The 18734-nt window shown below is 52.1% G+C and overlaps 1 protein-coding gene and 1 long non-coding RNA gene across 3 annotated transcripts in view; one reads left to right on the top strand and one right to left on the bottom strand.

Annotated features, from left to right (window-relative positions):
- Positions 1-1372: 1372 nt before the first annotated feature.
- On the top strand, positions 1373-9415 carry CNPY1 (canopy FGF signaling regulator 1). 2 transcript variants are annotated; one of them, XM_049642156.1, is made up of 4 exons: positions 1373-1479; positions 1734-1937; positions 3685-3781; positions 7443-9415. In XM_049642156.1, the coding sequence occupies exons 2-4, from the start codon at positions 1794-1796 to the stop codon at positions 7502-7504; spliced, it is 303 nt and encodes a 100-aa protein (XP_049498113.1). In that variant the 5' UTR covers positions 1373-1479; positions 1734-1793; the 3' UTR covers positions 7505-9415. The 2 variants fall into 2 exon arrangements, with proteins under 2 accessions (XP_049498113.1, XP_049498111.1); XM_049642154.1 differs by having other exon boundaries at positions 1373-1937.
- The window catches only part of LOC125930331 (uncharacterized), a 22787-nt gene continuing 5939 nt past the window's right edge, over positions 1887-18734 (bottom strand). The window contains exons 2-5 of the long non-coding RNA XR_007460153.1: positions 18171-18251; positions 17784-17888; positions 11725-11865; positions 1887-2307 (exon numbers count right to left, since the gene is read on the bottom strand). This is a non-coding gene — a long non-coding RNA (uncharacterized LOC125930331). The remainder of the gene's footprint in view (positions 2308-11724; positions 11866-17783; positions 17889-18170; positions 18252-18734) is intronic.

The following is an 18734-nucleotide window of genomic DNA, read 5'->3' as shown; positions in this document are numbered from 1 at the left end:
TGAAAACCTGCTTTGCTAACATCCAGAAAGTACCATGAAGGTATCTCAAACGTACCAGATAAGGAAATACACTTAAACCACACGCGTGGCAGGCAAAAAAAAAACCACCCCATAATCACGCAGCTAATGATCTGCTTGATTAACTGTAATTAAGAATTTGCCTCTGTGTTTTATAACGTGCAGACCCAATACAGATTTAATCCTCAGCGCCTGTGGTTAATAAAACGGATTTTCAGTTTGTTCCTTAACCCACGCACTGCTGTGCTTTTTGTTTTGTTTTGTTTTTACAACTTACAGGGCTTGATTGGCATACTTAAAAGTGTAAGTAAAATGCAGCTTGTATTTGGAATGCACTTCAAGCCACCACCTTTAGGGTCTTTTCACTGTAGACCCGAAAACAACAACAACAACAAACCACACTCGTGAGTTTTTAAAAACTGGCTATTTTAGTGAATGGATAACCGTTGTGGTTTAATCCAGTTGAGTAAGCGGTTTCGTTGCAAAAGGGAGCGCCCGGGCCTGGAAAGAATGCGCCTGGAACCGGGTTTTGGGGGAGAGGCGGGGACCCCGTTACCGCGCACACGGCGGGGGCAGCTGGGCGCCCATCGGCGGCGGCGGTTGTCTTCGGCTCTCTTGCTGCCCCGGCTCCCGCAGGCCTGTGTCCCACCGCGCGCACTGCTCGCGGACCCCGGGGGCGGCGGGGACGCCGGCCCGGGGGCGGGAGGCGCGGGGACCCTTTGTGCGCCCGGAGCGCGCGCCTCGCCGCCGCGCGGTCGCCGGCACCGGAAGGGTTCACACTGCGCCTGAAAGGGGACAATGGAGGCCGGCTAGATCAACATCGCCGAAATCGAGTTCATTTGCGATTCAGCCCCTTTCACCACGGTTGTCACGCAAACTTCCTACTTTGATCAGCGGAGGGTGGAGAGGGAGAAAGCCCGGGGAGGCCCGGGCGCGGCGCGTCCGCGGCGCCCTTGGCGGGTCCCCGCCCCCTTCCGGAAGGAGCCGCGGGGACGCGGCATCCTGCACCTTGACCCGTCTAGACGGGCCCCGAGGTTTTGTGTCGGTTACCAGGGGCGAGGGGTGCTCTTTGACCCCCGCGCGGGGCGGAGGTGGTGGCCGGAGTGGGGGGGGGGCGTCCCCTGAATCCTCGCCGCATTCCGGAGGGACAGGGGCGCGCGGAGACGGGCGCCAGCTGTTCCCCGAGCCCGCGCCCGTGGCCGTCCCGCGCGCCCCTGTCCCCCCCTCCCCCACCGGCGCCCGCGGGCGCCACTGTCGGCTCGGCCCGACCCGTCCAGAAGGACGCGGCGCGCTGGCCCGCGGTCTCTGCCTCCCTCCCGGTCCCCCTCTTGTGCTCCCCCTCCCCCTCCGCCCCTCCCCCTCCCCTCCCTCCCTCTCTCCGGCTAGTAAATAATCACAGCCATTTTCTGTCCTCGGTGCCGTATTCTGCGTGTGCAATGACTTTGAAAAAGGACTACCTGTGTAAGTGCACTTTCCAGTTCCAATCTAGGGGTTTTCTTCCCGTCCACTTTCGAACACCCGCCCCTTTCCAAAAGCACAGTGTAAGCGAACTTCTCACGTTCTGTAAGTAACCTAACCGCAAGCACATTGTGCGAGGAAGGTCATGCCTCCCGGCGTTCCTGGGGGTGGCGCGCGGCTCCGGATGCGTCCGGCGCACGATCTGCTAAGACCGCGTGGACGTTAAGGCAGGTCTCCTGCCCTGCTTGTCTCCACAGACCCCCCTAGCCCACTCGGAGGTTTTCCTAACAGACCTGTTGGACCAAGTGTGCGAGCGGATGAACCACTACCAGCTGGAAGAAGATTCCGTGACTCGGGAGAAGAAGTTTAAGAGATTTGCTCCAAGGAAAGGAGACAGAATGTACAAAGAATTTAAAAAATTCCATTTTTATTCTGATGCTTACAGACCTTTGAAATTCGCGGTAAGCTCCCGTTCTTCGCAGGTGAATCCCACGCGCCAGGAACACCATTTGGGGTATTCTTTTTGGCCGTTTGCTTGGGTTGTGGTTGAGTGTCCAGACCTTGAACGTTAAAAGGTTATCTGGCTGCTCTGTGGTCCCGCGGCGGCGTCAGTGTTGACCATGCGTTTGGGAAGTTGCCTTTGAGACACCTCACGGGGCTGTGCAGACAGGCGGTGTTTTGCAGAAAGTGCTGTTGTAGCTCCCAGCGACTTGAAGCCGAGGGTCGCGCCTGCTCTGCCCCCGTGGGGCTCAGAGAGGGGTCTCAGTGGCCCCCCCTTGCCGAGGCAGGTCTCTTCCAGGTTCCCACGGAAGGAATCAGGGCTGGTGGCTCCTAGGTTAAAATCCAAATTAGAATGAATGTCGTTTTCAAATATTTATAGCAAATGATAGAGGAAGAGTGACAGACATCTTTTTTTTTTTTTTCTTCTCCCCCTTCAGGCTTCACAGAAGACAGAGAATTTCCTTCCCGAGTTAATTCAAGTATTTTAGCACAAACTAAGTTAAACAAAGGCTTAGGTATGATAGTTGGCTTAATGCCAAACTCCTGTCCGGTGTGGTGTTTATTTTAAGTGAATGCTGGCCTCTGGCTTGCTAGAATGTGCCTGGCAAAATAGATTCCAATATATTTCGCTTTACTTAACGCTGTTGAATCAGACCAAGTGATGGGAAAGCCTGTTTAAAAAATGTATTAAGTTCACACACTGGCCGAAATGCCAGGCATGCTGACGCCCCGAAACAGGGGCTTTAGCTGACTTCTGGAGATTTCATTTTAATTAAAAAGTAAAGGCAATAACTCCAAGGTAAAAGTACCCTGGAACAGGAATTGCGATGAGTACGTGTGCTTGTATTTCACAGGTTTTAAATAAACACGTTATGGTGGAATTTACATATTTGTAAATGCCATTGAAAATTTTTAAAGTCTTGCTGAATGAACTTGGACTGTGCTTTGCCAAGTCTCGAGCGAATGCCCTCTTGTAGCTTCACGGTTCCAGGAGCTGTAACCCTGTGGGTCTTTAGCACAGACGCGTCCTTCAGTTAGAATTTAAGATTTTTTTAATGCCCCAGGCGCCTTTGGGCTCCCTCTTCTCTGAAAAGTGAGATTTGGGGCTAGAAGCAAAGTGAAATTATCAACGGAGCGCTAGATGGTTTGAAAAGAAACTTGGCCAAGTCACTGCCAAGCATGTTACCCACAGTGAAACCGACGAGGTTTGTTTTGATTGCTGAGAAAGCTTAATTGTTTTCACACTTCAGACTCTGTTTTAAAACCACAAAATGGATTGTTATGTTAAATCTGAGGGAAACTGGTTTAAGCGTCTCCAGGAGCCGGGTTCTTTGAAGGAGTCTGGAAAACCCAAACAAAACCAGAAAGCTAAGACTCCCCAGCTCTACCTAGGAGACCCCTTTCTTCCTTTTCTTCGCATTCCAATGTAACGAAGAGGCACAGATACAAAGAACCGCTTTCCTCCTCACCCTCGTCTTTCAACACGACTAATCGGTTAGTTAAGTCCCAGGAAAATGACGCAATTAACGTTTGGGGACGAGGCTCCATCCGAGGCAGTGAGGTCCCGAAAGCAAAGGGGCTGATGAAAACGGGCCACGGTGGTAACACGGTTTTCTGTTTTTAGCTAATAAAATGTTGGTGCGTCCTTCTCACGAGAGCCCCGTGCGCGCGGATGTAGCCACATATGTTGTTATTACGTTTCCGCAGTGCGAAGCTATTATAGAGGAGCATGAAGACGAGATATTCTCACTTATCGCCCAGGAGGCACACGACCTCGCTGACAAGCTGTGCAGTGAGAAAGCAGGTACTGTGTCTGATGTAACATGTGTCTTCCGCTCGCCCACCCCCCTCACCCGGCGCGGCAGCATCTTTTTTTCAAACCGCCCTCGCTGCCTCCCCGCCGCCACCACCACCACCACCGGCTCCGCACTGAGTCAGAAAGACCCCATGTGAGAGAAGACAAATAAACAAAACCACGGGGCTAGGTGGCTCTTCCGTGGGCGCTGGCTTTCTTCTGCGTTTGCAAGGAAGTCTCAAGATGGTAAAGGGGACACAGGCCCATCAGAACCGGCGGGGTCCAAAGCACTTTCTCTTTCCAGTTTGCAGACTCGGAGAGGTTGGGTTCTCTCTCCCTCCTGGACCAGGAAGGAGAATCTCTTTATGACTCGCCTGGAACCTAAACTGATAGCAGGCGGGATCTTTATTTAGTACGAGACTTTAAAAGCTTTTTTTGTTTGCCGATTTGCGAGGGGTGCTGGGTTTTTTTTTTTTTTTTCAAGTTTCTTTCCCGGGATATCTTAAAAAAATTTTTTTGTTTCTAATAAAGCCTAACGTACCTTCCTCCACAGTATCAAATTTAGCGCCCCAGTCCTTGAAATAAGAGTTACTGCCCATCTGTGGAGAAACGTTTTCTGTCATCAAAGGTTATTAAACGAGAAAGTGACAAAGCCACATCAACAGGAAGAAGTTTTCTTCCTTTGAGTAGATAATGGGGTTGTTTTCTTTTTAAAATCCAGCTTGAAAAAAAATAATAATAAAGATGATCCAGGTTTGGTTGGGGGTTTGAAGAGTACCGTAGAAGGAGACACTCGGGACTGCTCAGGGCCCGGAGAGCCGTCTCACTGAGCTCAGACACGAAAGGTTGCTTTTGTGAGCCTCCCATCAGTAAGTGCGTAGCCACGATTTTCCAAAGAAAGTAGTCTCGATGTTTTCGAAGTTTTGCGAACGATTCAGAGATGGGCACGTGCTCGAAGATACGAGCAAAAATGGGATGCGTGCTATTGGAAATACCTGTTTTCCTATTTTTCTGTCACAGAGGGTGTGGACTTGTCACAATCACCTATGGCGAGGGCCAGTAGTTTGCTCTCTAAACACCTGTTTGGACCTCACAGAAGGGCCTGAGAAAGTTTCACCAACTCTTCCTGGCAGCGGTGGCCCCAAATAATGACAAGATTCTGGGGACAGACCCTCTTCCTCAATGCAGCAGTTTGACTTAATTTTAATAATAGTGACTGCCTTTTCATTGCTTCTGCATACTGGTCCCTGGAACTGAGAATTACGTTAGCCCCGAGAAAGCGTGAGTGTAAGGCAAAACCCTAAGATTTACGCAGGAAAGAAAACCTTAGCTTACGGAGTCTTAATAGCATTTGGTTGTTTAGAAACTGGTGAAGTATTTCCACTGTAAAGCGCCAGCCCCTCCGAGCTGCTGAGAGTACAAGGTGGGCCACCGCCTCGTGGCCGCAAGGTAGCGAGCCTTTTCAGGGTCGTGTTTCCCCGTGAAGCATCCTCATGGCTGTTGTAAACCATCCGTAAATTAAAAAGTGAGAACACGGTCACCTTACAAAGAGGCTAGACTCCCTCCCAGCCCAAAGTCCCCGCCGTCGAAGTAAGTTAGCGCCACGTAACGAGGTCGCCTTTTTCACACTTAAAAATTATCGCCAGAAAACCGAAAGCCACGCGTCAGTGAGGACATTCGCCCTCGGTGACCACGGCGACAAAGAAGCATGTGTTTTCACAGGTTGGGAGGCTTTCGGATTCCCGTGGAAAAGGTGACACTCTCATGTTGTAGAAATACTCCCGCGCTGTTGTCCAAAACTTTGCTACGATTGAGCTCTGTGATTTAAAATGTTTTAAAGACAGGGCCGTGTGTGTGTGTGTGTGTGTGTGTGTGTGTGTGTGTGTCTTGTGTGCTGGAGGCCGCGAGGCCGCATTCACCGGTGACCGTCCCCCAAGGCAGAGCGTGCTGTGTCCAAGGCGCTGCACTGACGGCTGCTGGAGTGTGTACGTTCTGCTTTTAGGGAGATCGGTTTTTTTTAAATAGGTGGTTCTAGAACTAGATGTTTAATCGGAAGGGCGGCCCCTTTTTACACTTTGTATACACTTCACCTATACGTGCGTGTGCCTGCGTGCACACGTGTGTGTCATATGTGTATATATATGAATTTTGCTTTTCTCTCTCTCGAGGGTAGATCGTTTCACCTTCTTCTTGGTAATTACGTAGGAGCACAAGAAAGCACGTTCACGGATTTTAAAGCCTCAGCTTTATTGGGCTTTGATGGACGTATAAAACCGTAAGGCGTTTCACATGTGCACCGTGGCGATCTGATACGTGTGTACGTTGTGAAACCTTCTTCCCATCAAGTTCATTGACGCTGGACCCTAACAGGACTGTCCAGTTTACTCCCCGTGTGCAGACCAGTACGTGGGGGACCATGGAGAAAACGCATGTTACATTCTCGATGACCGTTTGGATTTAAAAAGGCCCCGTCAGTGAGGTTTTCGTGAACGTGTGCACCCTGCCTTGAACGAATCAAGAAAACCTCGGTGAAAGACGACGGCATCGCAGACGGGTCTGTGGATGCCTCTTCACCGATCTGCGCCGCATAAAAGGAAAGGCGTCAAATACATCCTGCTCTTGGGGTGTGAGACGGAGTAATGGGACTACCTGATAGACAATCTGTCGTCGTCGTCGTTTTTCCCCAGGCAAAAAAAGAGGAGTGAGTGTATTCGATCTTCCTGGTGGAATATTTTGTGGCACTTACCCCGGCCACATCGTCAGTTTAACGTCTCGAAGTCCAAATGATGCTTTAAAATCGGAATAAGATAGAAGGTCATGATTGAAAGGGCAGCTGTGTCCCACGGATGGTGGAGGGTGTACCACTCTGGGTTGGGAATGGGTGGATCCTCTTAGTTTTGTGGAGGCGTTCATTAGCTGGAGCGTGAGGGCCTACATGTGAATACACGAATATATTCTGGGTACGTGTCACTTCCGCTCCGCTCCTAAATCTTAACCCTGAAAACGTGAGACTGAGGAATCTGACGCGTGATCCTTGTGAATGCGACCTATGGAGTAAAGGACCAGGTACCTTGAGATGTTCGGCTTCCGTCTAAAGAAAAAGCATTTTTACCTCTTCGTGCAGACTGCCCTACGCGAACGGGGGTGTTGACTTATATTACACAAAATAATTACTTTCAAAACCTCGTCTTTTTCCTGTTTTTGATAAATTATGGAGTAAAAAGAATCGTAGCCTTTCTGGAGGGGGCGGACGTTAATTGCTTCCAGTTGGCAAAGTGGAGCGTCTCAGAGCCCCCTCCTTGCCTCTCTGCTCCGTGGGTTAAATGCCAAGCGTGCTGCGCCTCTATTTAAGGCATTTCTTAAACACCCCCAAGGCCGTGGGCAAAGTGACACGCTCCCTGGGCTTTGGTTTTAAAATACTCCGGGAAAAAATGCTGGAGGACGGCAGCAAAGGTAACAGAGCCTTGGCAGGTGTGGAGGCCACGTTTGGGGTACCGGGGAGGAGGTGTGTGTGTTTGAAAATTTCCATGATAAAAAAGTTTTTAAAACGTGCTTCCCTCAAAACTGTGTTTCTTGCAGAAAGTCCGTGACTCACGCGCTGGTGTGAGATGGGTTAGTGATGCTATGTGACTTTTCTTGGTTTTTTTTTTTTTTTTTTTTTTTTTTCCAGATCTCTGTGGAGCCTCTGCTAACCTCGCAGAGCTCCTGGATGGCACCTCTACCGGTTACTGAGGAGGAAAGTCACAGCCCACAGGTCAACGTCCGTGTTCCTATCTTCACGTTTCCTCACGAAAACAAAGTTCACGTGTCTCGTTTATACGGTGTTGTCGCACGTGTGACATTGTGTTGAAAATCTGTTGTTTGGTGTCGCAACAGACCCGATTCTTTGGATAGGGGAAGTTGAGGACTGCATAAAACAAATTACCCTTGTGGATTCGGATACAGACAGGGTCAGGAGTGAAGCGTTTAAGTGCCCAGGAAGAAAAAACGGAAGGCATTTCATAAATGAAATAAGGATTTGATAACATACACAATATCTTATGCACGTCTACAAGTATAATGTTCTAGTTGATGAGAAAGAGCATGATTTGAGTTCTTAAATGCTTGATTGGTCATGAAGGTAAGAAAGTATATTGCCACAAATTCCAGATTATGTCTTCTGGGTTCTATAAGGTGATCGATTAAAGACACAAAATTTCTTTCCATCAGGAAGGAGATACAAAGTTCCAGAAACTTTCAGTTTAAAACGTATTAATCTCTAAAATGTAACGGAATGTGTGAAAAAATAATGAACGCTTTTCTCGCAAGCAATATGGTGGCCTTTCTTCCGCATACCTTGTTAATCCAGATGAGTCAGAAAGTCACTGTACTGTTATCTTGTGTGTTCCTCAAAGATGGCACCAGTGACCGTGTTTTGTTTTGCCGCAAACTCTGTCGTGCGTGTGCGTCTCTGAAAAGACTTTCAGCTAACGCTTAGTGTGTGTATTTTACCACTAACTAATCTATTGTCCTCCCATTTGGGTGTGTTTGTAGGTGTGGAGACAGAGGGGAGGTGGGACCGGATGAAAAATTACTTTTGACCCCACTGAATACCAGAACGTAGTCGTCCTAGTGCTAGGCTTGGATATTTCATTGTCTTCGTTAAACCTACAGTCAGTGACATCTGACTGTAATCGTTGCCGATCCCGGGGCATATGCTGTACCTTATTCTGAAGAAGAGATGCTCATTGTTGGTGGTGAGAATTTACTAGGCAGGGTGATATAAAGTCTGCCCCCAGAGAGCAAAAACCGTCCGCCGTGTGTTACGTCATTGCCTGGAAATCACGCTGTTTAAACCGCTCAGCTGATGCTTTGGGAAGAGACAATTCTGGAACTTAGGAAAATTTACCAAAATTAAGGAGAAGCGGTTTCCACTTTTTTCCTTCTTCCTCCCCACTTCTTGTCGTAAGTTCACACCACTTATTTACTGGGGGAAGCGGAAAGGCACGTGGTGGTTGGACGTGCCGGCAGCTGGCTGCGAGTCTAGACCCTGCCCAGTGTAGCCCAGCGAGCCTGCACCACAGCTGACACAACACGGAAAGAGGATTTCAGAATAAGTAGCACCGTATTGCAGTCAGGTAGCGAAAGTGTTGTTTAAAGCGCAGCCCGTACATCCGTGTGTAAGCCTACCTACTTAAGATTCGTTCAGCATCTCACATAGTCATAAACGTTTCCCTAACGTGGGCCTTGTTGGTAAGTGTGCTGCCCGGGGACTCGATTCCTTGCTGAGCACATGGCAGAGGCCCTGGCAGGAAGTGCCCAGTGACACGGGAACTCTGTGATCGTGTGGCATTGTCTCCACCTCCCTGGCGGTCGCTACAAATTCTCAGAGACAGACGCGGCCAGTGCTGATGGCGCCGCTCAGGAGAATTGGGGCTCCCGTTTCCAACCCGCACGAACACAAGAGGTGTGCCTTCTGTCCCCGATGGGTGTCCCTCGTGGGTGTGGATGCTTTTGCTTTGACTGGCGCGAACCACTCATCTTGCCTCTGATGGCGCACATCTAAGGTTCCGCCGAATACGGCTTTTCAGTTTTTTTCTTATTTCCCGGTAAAAAATAGGCTCGTCTCTTACAAGACTTTTGATGCCCCACGACTTCTTTTTTTTTTTTTTTAATTTTTTTTTTCAACGTTTTTTATTTATTTTTGGGACAGAGAGAGACAGAGCATGAACGGGGGAGGGGCAGAGAGAGAGGGAGACACAGAATCGGAAACAGGCTCCAGGCTCCGAGCCATCAGCCCAGAGCCCGACGCGGGGCTCGAACTCACGGACCGCGAGATCGTGACCTGGCCGAAGTCGGACGCTTAACCGACTGCGCCACCCAGGCGCCCCAATGCCCCACGACTTCTATGTACTTTTTCCTTCCAGAAAGTTTTTTTCCGGATCCAACTTGCTAAACCCGTGTAAATATTTTGGCTTTGTGAAGTTACCGATTAAACGTCCGCTTGAGGGGTAGACGCAAACCCCCTGCATCTTTGGGCTGGGGATATTCTGGGGTTCCCTGTGGGGCACGGTCAAGTTGTGCTGCGTTTGCTAATGAGCAATAATGAGACAGAGCAGTGGGTTGCTTTAGCGACCCTCTGAACCACACTCCTGCCTTTTTAATGACGTTGATTGACCAAAACCAAAGACAGCAAAAAGCCTGGGGGGAAAAGAAAGAGTCAGCACCCAGAGCGTGGCACAAAAGTTTCTTAGAGTCCGTGAAAAGCAACCTAATTCTAGGTCAGGGAAATTCCTGGAGGGAAAAAAAAGGTGGGGGGTGGGGCGTGTGATGCTTATGAAAATACTGCGGAGAGTAGACGTGTTGGAGGCAGGGGTTTCGAGTTGTGTTTTTGTGAGACCGGCTCTTTGGGTCTCTGCAGAAGATCCTGCGCACCTGTTCTCCTGGAGAGGAACCAGGCTGGCCAAGATGAGCGGTTTATATTCTGTTATGTGGATTACCATTTGCTAAGAAGAAGCCCAGGCCACTGAATCCATTTCACTGAGGACTGAAAAGTGGAATTGAGCCAGAGTCCCAGATGGGAGGGATCAATACTTTATTTACTAAGACAAGCCCTAAAAAATAGAGTCAGTAGCTGTTTATATTTGTTATTTCTTCTACCTGTTTCTCTGCTCAGGTTGATATTTATCCACGTAGGTGGTAGCTTTAGCTACATGGAAAAGTTGAAGCTTTCAACCTTAAAATTCAGGTTACAATGGCATATGGGAAAAAGCCATTCTTTGATGTGATTTTGTGGCCTGTGTTAAAATCTGATACAAAACTATGAGCTCATCTCAAATCTGGAAACCCACTCAATGGCGTTTTGCGCCGTTCTATCCCACAATGCACTGGTGGCAAATTGTCACGATACCTGTTACATACGAGTGTGTGTTTTGTTATGATTTTCTGCCCAGGTCTTAATGCCCCCTGCTACATTCCTTACAGTCCGCGGAATCACTGTTCCAGGGCAAGGAACTACACAGACAAAAGATCGAATGAGGTACGTAACATTGAAATATGGAATCATAGACCTACATCGCCCATAAGTCACCTCAGAAGAGGTGCAACGGACAGATGATGATGTCGTCTCCGGACTTGTCCTTCCCGCCCCTTGGCCCCCGAACGTGGGTTTGCTGAGGAGGAGTGACCCACTCGTTCTGTCCGTTTTCAGGATCTGCCCTTCTCCACAGAGATGGTGCTTACAGTGACCGTAATAGCAACGCATCTGTCTGTAGGGACGTCACCTGAAAATCCGGCTTGGCTTCCTGGGGACAGTTTGTAGACGAGTCTGTGGCATCAGCCACAGGTGCGTGCCCTTCTGGGTTCTCTGAGGGTTCAGAGCGGAAACTTAGGTGCAGGCATACCGTCCCACGCACAAAGGTGGGCCTGTCGTCTGGGCAGGGGGAAGTCAGCTGACAAAAATATCCTGTCTCACGGCAGCGAGATATTTACAAAACACATGCCATCTGTTAAGAAGCTTGGGAAACAAGCTATGAGGTTACACCGGAAATATGTCGGAACTGCAATATGGCTCATTAGTACGGAACACGGATTTTATTGGACCACCCGCGGGCCAACATCGTATCCCCCAAAACGTAACGGCACAGAGTGGAGGCCGGGACAGCGAGGCTAGCGATTAAATAGGAGAGAGAGCGCCACGTGCCCCCAAACCACAGTGGAAGCTGCACCGCGCACTTGGCTGAGCTAAGATACCACTCGAGGCGCACACGCCTTCCTCGGAGCGGACAGAGAGGAGCTGCCTCCTCCTCCGGGAGCATAAACGAACCAATATCTAAGGAATGCAAGTTCCATAATGGGACACCGGATGCCCAATGTCGGCTAATTAAGCCTGGCTCTGACTCGGAAAGATCCCGTAAGTGAGAAGTTAAAATATTAATCCCGATTTCGAACTGCACGACGAGCGAGGCTGGTACCTGAAGGGAGAGAATGTAGTCCTGACATTTTAGATTAAGGGTTCGCCTCAAAGCCGCTTTCCGAACAAGTGGGACTTTCTCTACAGCGTATTCTCTGATACCGGCCGAGAAAGGGCGATGACAATCCTTGAAGTGACACCACTGTCAACAGAGGGAGAGAAGATTTCAATCAGGTGGTTTTCATTGTCTGATAGAAACGATCTTTATGGCTTTGTTGTTCTTCATCAAAGCGCACTGATTAAGCACCTTCATGCCCTGTGGTTTGTAGAAGAAAGCACAGAACCAAAAAATAGACTATTCGGTCCCCATTAAAAATGGACCCTATTTAAAGCAACATGGTATTAAAACAGAGTGAGGTCTAATACAAATGCAGGTTCAATAAGTGTTATTAAATTATTAGACCTTAAGGTGAAAATATGCCCTTGAACTGCCCTTATATGCAATCAGAGCTGTGATTAAATATTAATGCTCTAAGATTAAAGGGTCACTTGAGTGGATTTTTTTTTTTTAGCAATACCCCAAATGGTGGGAATTAGCTACATTTTGCATACTTTGTGGACACCGAAACCTGGACAACTTCCAGACTGCAAAGCGCCTGGCTGGGGGCTCTGCTCTCGCCGCCCCTGCACGGTCTACAGTCGTGTTGAGATTCTTTGTCACGGCGCTGCAGGGAGCTCCGTGGCCCTGTGTCCGTGGACCAGGGCTGTCGCGGGTCCCTTCTGCAGGAAGATGGAGTCCGTTTGGAGCAGCGCTGGTCAGGGCTGACTGTCCACCTGTTGGGTGTGGTGCTTTGAATACCACAGAAGGAAAGGAATACGTTCATACATATATATATATATATATATATATATATTAAGAGATGCTTTTCCTTCTACTCGATGACTGAGTGTCTAAGTCTAGCAAAGCCTTTGTTCTTCTAGTTCGTACAGCCCATCACCAAACAGGGAAGTGTTCTCTCACTCATGGACCCAGTGTTAAGTAACCACACGGTGACCCGATGACTCAGGGCCAGAGCCCCCCCCCCCCCCAGCCCCTGGGGGTGCAGCTGTGTGACCCACACCCGCGGCTCTGGCTGCCCCGGGCCGAGCCCCTCGGGGCAGGTGCGGGACGCCGGCCCAGGTGGGGAGCCCTTTGTCCAGGGCCGTCCTGCGGCCTTGCTCTGACAGCCAGTGCCCTTGAGCCCGGCCGCCCCCGTCCTGGATCCCAGAGGCCCAAACACCACGGTCAGCCCGTCAGGCTCAGACAAAGCACTGGCTGCCTCCCGTTTGTGGTCTCGCTGAGGGGAACCCGGGCAGCACCGGCCCAGCGCACGGCTCCTCCCTCAGGGGGCCCCCTGAGTCCGGCCGCGTGTCGCAGCTCAGAGCCAGCCATGGGCCCAAACCGGAGAAACTTCTCAGCCAGAGCCCCTTCCTGGCAGGCCCCCCGGGAAAGCGCTGGACCACGTCACGCAGCTTCGGCACTGCCCGCGTGGGGCCAAGGGTGCCCCCGAAAGCCCGCGCCCCCACAGTAACTGTCCCCCCTTGACGACTACTCTTGCTGGCCCACGTTTCAGCAGACGCCTGTGCGTTGTAAGGCCCCACGGTGAGAGGCGGAGGGGCGGTGGCCGGGGCCCCCTCTACATTCAATTTGGGACTTTTCCACGGGAAGGGGGGCCGTGGGGAGGCCTCGCCGGAGGCCTCGACGTGAACGCTGGTGCCCTCTGCGTGCTGGACGGGGACCGGGGTCCTCGTCTTCGTCTCAAAAGGGCCACCTCCTCCGGGGGCCACCACTGCTTTCCAGGTCAGTGGTGGGACAAGCAGGCCCAGAAGAGACCCCCGCAGGGGCAGGTGGTGGGAAGAAATGCTAACGTGGACGCTGTGGAGGAGAGGACAGGGACCGGGGGATGTGTTCCCTGCTGGGGGGAGGAAGGAGTCAGCGGGGAGAGGAGTGCAGAGGCTCCCAGGGTCTCCTGCGCTGAAAGGGGAGAGGCACAGAGACCGTGGGGGTCAGAGCGGCTGGGTGGTCCCTCGGTGCCCCTAGAGGGCACCTCGGTGGGGTAGGGGGGTGTCTCCCAGGTCGCTGTGATCCCGGCCGAGACAGAGGATGACCGCCCTGGGTCAGCTCGCGGTTCTGCAGGCTCACTGGCAAGAACGGTGGGCCATGTGTGCCCCCCACCCCGCCCCCCCACCTCCACTGTGCTTGGCTGGCCACACCCGGAGCCCCCCTCCTGCAGGACCTGTGTCACCCGGTCACCTGCCAGGGCCGGCTCGGAGCGTGGACGTTACCTGAACTTCAAGCTAAACACAAACTTGTGTTGTAGACGTAGTTCATCTACTTTTGCTAATTTTCAGTAGAGTGGAAAGCATTTAATTTTTATTGGCTCTCACAGTAGGGGGCGGGTGGTCAGGGCGGTGGAGAGCAGAAGGAATCCCTTGGATCTCTCTAGAGTTTTCATTTATTTAAGTGCCTGTGATCGGTTTGCCTGCTGGTCACCTTCCCTCTGAAAGCCTGGTGCAGGGAGTCTCCAAAACGAGGTAGGAATTGAGGGACCCTGCTCGGCCGGGGACCGTTTGTCGAGGTGACCGTGCGACTTCGGTGGGTTTACCCGCCGGCCGCCCCGCTCGGGCTCCAGTCCACTGAGTGGACCTCACTGGTCTTTCTCCCCCATTGTCCTCCGAAGACCCCGTTCCAGGTCGCCAAGTGCCCCGGGCCCTGTTCCTCCTGGAGGCAGGGCAAGTCGGGGGCTCAGGCGCCACACTGGGGGATCCCTTGGCCCTCCAAACACTCAGCAGGTGCCGCTCAGGGCAGAGCAAGCTGGGCCCTGGACGGGCGGGTGGCCAGGGTCCCTTCAGTCTGCGGGACTGCACACGAGGCACCCCAGTCTCTGCAGCTTGGATTCCCTTAACACCAGACAAAGCAAAATGAAAAACACACACGCAAAAACCCTACATTTTTTTCCTTATGGGTAAGAAGAAATACATGTACTTCTTCAAAAAGAAGAAAATGACAATGTTCTCCGGGCACCTGGGTGGCTCAGGTAGTTGTGCGTCTGACTCTTGATTTTGGTTAAAGTCACAATCCCAGAGTTATGGGATCGAGCCCCAGGCTCTGCACTGAGTGTGGAGCCTACTTGAGATTCTCTCTCTCTCTCTCTCTCTCTCTCTCCCTCCCTCCCTACCTGTCCCTCCACCCTTCCCCCTCCTCCAAAAATTAATTAGGGGCGCCTGGGTGGCTCAGTCGGCTAAGCGTCCGACTGGCTCCGGTCATGATCTCGAGGTCCGTGAGTTCGAGCCCCACGTCGGGCTCTGTGCGGACAGCTCAGAGCCTGGAGCCTGTTTCAGATTCTGTGTCTCCCTCTCTCTGACCCTCCCCTGTTCATGCTCTGTCTCTCCCGGTCTCAAAAATAAATAAAAACGTTAAAAAAAATTTTTTTTTTAAAATAAAAGTCCTCAAGTCCCATCACCAAGATAACTGTTTGCATCATATATGGGTGTGCACACACGTGTGGGGGGGGGGCCGGGGGGAGTTGAGTGTGTCACCTGTGTTCTCTGACCCGGCCTTTCCCCTCAAAGTGGTAGGAGTTTCTTCTCCTGTTGTTCAATGTCCTCCTGCCACGTAAGTTGTCGCGGCTGCAGAATGTCTACTTGTATGTAACGGGCCTCCTACGTTAGGACCATTTAGACCATTTTCAGTGTTTGACTAGTGGGAACGAGGCGGAGGTGAATCTCGGTAGCTGGATCTTCGGCGGATTCTCCCTGGCTGCCGCCGGCCTCGGCTGGGTTCCTCGCTGCCGCAGGGAGGTCTCGGGGGCCCGTGGCCCCACGTCCCCAGCGGTGCCATCAGAGTCGAGAACAGCGCCTGCCCTCCCGACTGGGCACCCCCCGTGGGTGAGGGGTCCAAACGGTCCTCTCCTGTTTGGGAAACTCCCCGTCTCCGGTGCAAGGACAGGAGACCCTGGGGCAGCGCGGAGCCCGCCCGGCAGACGTCCCCGGCGTGGTGCCCAAGCCACAGGGTGAGCCCGCCCGGTCGTCGGGGCCCTCGGGAGCCCTCCACGGCTCCAGTAACAGCTGTGCTGGCGACGCACGTGAGCGTGGCTTTAGTCCCTTCCACGGGCACCGTTTCACATCACCCTCCCACCGCCGCGCGTGGAAATACAATCTCGTCTCCACCGAGCAGATGACGAAGCCGGGGTCTGGAGAAACACGGGTGACCAGGTTCGAAGGCCCCAGTGTCCTGGCTGCTGCACCGGCCCGCCTCCAGCGGGGGGCCCCCTCCGACACGGTGAAGGAGGCCCCCGAGATGGACTGGTTGGACAGGACAGTCCCCGAGGTCCCGCGGGTGCCGACGTGAGAGCATGACGGCGGGAGGACGGGGCTTCTGGGCTCGGTGCCTCGAGGGCCCCCAGAAGCCCTGTGCACGGAGCGTCGGGACGGAAATTTGCTGCACGGGGAACAGGGCCCCAGCGTCAGCCCAGCTGCTGCTCGGACGCGCGCTTGTCCGCGGTGACATCTCCCCTAGAGATCGGGACGGGGAAATATGTGTCCAGGAGGGGCAGAGCACGTGGCCCCAACATGCGGGGCTGAGCTCGGGGCCGGGGGCGTTGACATCCACTTGCGGGGTCACGGAGGCCAGGCTCGGCCAGGTGGTGTGGCCCCAAAACCATCCTGAGGGACTGTCTGCCCTGAATACTAATAATTGAGGTGATGCCCCAAGGTCAGCCTCCTCTCCTTGGAGCTACTTCATTGATTGTTCCCCATGGTAATGACACTGTTCTGCTGGCCCTTTGGTAAACGTTCGTTTCGCCTCAACGTCTCTCTAAAGCAGGGCTTCCTAACCTCTTCGGATGGCATGGAGCCTTCTGGCAGCCTTGGGAAGCCTTTGGCAACGCCCTTCTTAGACGGATACGTGTGTGTGTGCGCGTGTGTGTATAGACAGATAGATAGATCCATGCACAAAATAAAATGTGCAAGGTGACAAGAAACACAATCGGATTAAAATACTTACAAAATATATTTTAACTGTGATGTGTTTCTGTACTAATGTGTTAGACGTAGTCTAGTCACAGGTTGAATCAATGATTTTAAAGTAGTGATGGGCGAGGGCACGCGGGTGGCTCAGTCAGCTAAGTGTCCGTCTCTCAAGGGCACCTGGGTGGCTCAGTGGGTTAGGCCTCCAACTCTTGATTTTGGCTCGGGCCATGGGCTCATGGTTTGTGGGTTTGAGCCCCGCATCGGGCTCTGTGCTGATGGCGCGGAGCCTGCTTGGGATTCTGTCTCTCTCTCTCTCTCTCTCTGCCCCTCCCTTGCTCATGCTCTCTCTCTCTCTCTCTCAAAATAAATAAGCAAACGTTAAAAAAAAAAATTAAGTAGCGACGGGCCGAAATGATGATCTGCCGTATCTGCGACGACTATAGCAGATAAGAAAATATCTGTGGTTTCGGTTGGCAAAAGGCAGCTAGAGAGGATAAGGCTGAGCGAAAGGAGTCGAGAAGGACCAATGCCACAGGATTTCCCTCATATTTGGAATTGAAGGAACAAAGCAAATGAGCAGGGAGACAAAAGAGAGGCAGACAAACCAGGAAACAGACTCTTCACTACAGAGCACACACTGACGGTCACCAGAGGGGAGGTGGGCGGGAGGGGGGGGGCGGGGGGAGACAGGCGACGGGGACTAAGGATGCGCTGGCCAGGAGCACCGGGTGGACACCAAGTGCTGGGTCACTACGTCGCACACCTGAGACGAATATAACACCGTGGCCGCTGACGGGAACGAAAGTGAAACCTTTAAAAAGTTGCCAACAGGGGCTCGGGCAGGGTTGACTCCTGCCGCGACATCATTATGTCTGTCTCGTAAGGAAAAGAACGGGGAGGGGGCTGGTAGACACCGACTCGCGACAACAACGAGCACGCATGTTCCCGGCCCAAGTTCACGGAAGCCAGAGTAAGAGCTCCTGCCTTAAAGTAAACAGGAATGGGTCAACCTGTTCAGAGAAGAGACCGAGGCAGAGAGGCTCGCTGTTTGGTCCAAGGCAGCACAGCAGGTCAGAGCCCCACACGGGACCTTCTGCTGAAGGCACTGACCTTCAGTGCTGGCTCAGACGCCCTCCTCGGGAGTGTTCTAGAGATTTCATCCTGACGAGCTTCCACGAAGATCACTTGACCACATTTGCTATTCACTGAAGACGACTATGGACAAAATTTTAAGACGTTGAAAAGAGTCTCTCAGGAAAGAGTTACTGATCATCTAAAACCCACACCTGAACCACACACACAGACTTGCTCGGTTCGAGGGGGAATGAGAAGATTCATTTCGCTAGAGAAAAATCTCGAACTTGCAGTTCATGGCCCTCGTTCTGGGGAGCGCTATAAAATTAGTAATAAGACTGCTTGAAGAAATCCTTCAGACCAAGTTCAGATTTAAAAGAAATAAATACCTATATAGATAAGTTAACCGTAAGCTTCACTTACTACGTTTCGGTTGCAATGGAGGACGTGGCCAATGGGTCTTGAGGTCCCGTGTTGCCGAAATTCTGTACAAAATGAAGCGCTCTGGAGGCAAGTAGCCCCCGAAAGTACAGACCAATGTCAGACGTTTCCAGAAATATATGGAAAACAACACCCCAAAGAATGGAACAGTACGTGGTTATTTATTGATTGAGGAAATAGTCTGAATGAAAAGGTGGGCCCGTGGACTCTTGCCCCATTTCCATAAACCAAAGGTCTGACTCTTCCTAAATCTCTCCCTTCCTCGCGTTTGTTTGTACATCCCGTGGCGGTCAGGATCACCGCGCCACAGGCACAGGGTCGCCGTCCTCTCCCAAAGACGCTCTCAGGCAGCCGCGGGGAGACTTCACCCGGGGCAGCGAGCCCACACTCCCTCTGTGTGGTCCTCACGTTTCCCTGGGGACGGCGTCTCTGCTGTACTGCTTCCCACCTTACGGCCCCCACCCCAAATCAGCCTCCCCTCGCGCCAGCTCCCGCCCTGGGCTCACCCGGGTGCCGTGGGCCAAGATGCTCCTCCGGCAACCCCCC

The sequence above is a fragment of the Panthera uncia genome, chromosome A2 (genome assembly GCF_023721935.1).
Source record: "Panthera uncia isolate 11264 chromosome A2, Puncia_PCG_1.0, whole genome shotgun sequence".
Taxonomy (NCBI): Eukaryota; Metazoa; Chordata; class Mammalia; order Carnivora; family Felidae; genus Panthera; species Panthera uncia.
This window is presented reverse-complemented; position numbering and strand designations above follow the sequence as displayed.

Coding starts and splice junctions, on each gene's coding strand:
- CNPY1 (XM_049642156.1), top strand. CDS start 1,794: ATGAACCACTACCAGCTGGAAGAAGATTCCGTGACTCGGGAGAAGAAG. Junction 1,938..3,684: donor ACAGACCTTTGAAATTCGCG/GTAAGCTCCCGT, acceptor ACGTTTCCGCAG/TGCGAAGCTATTATAGAGGA. Junction 3,782..7,442: donor GCTGTGCAGTGAGAAAGCAG/GTACTGTGTCTG, acceptor TTTTTTTTCCAG/ATCTCTGTGGAGCCTCTGCT.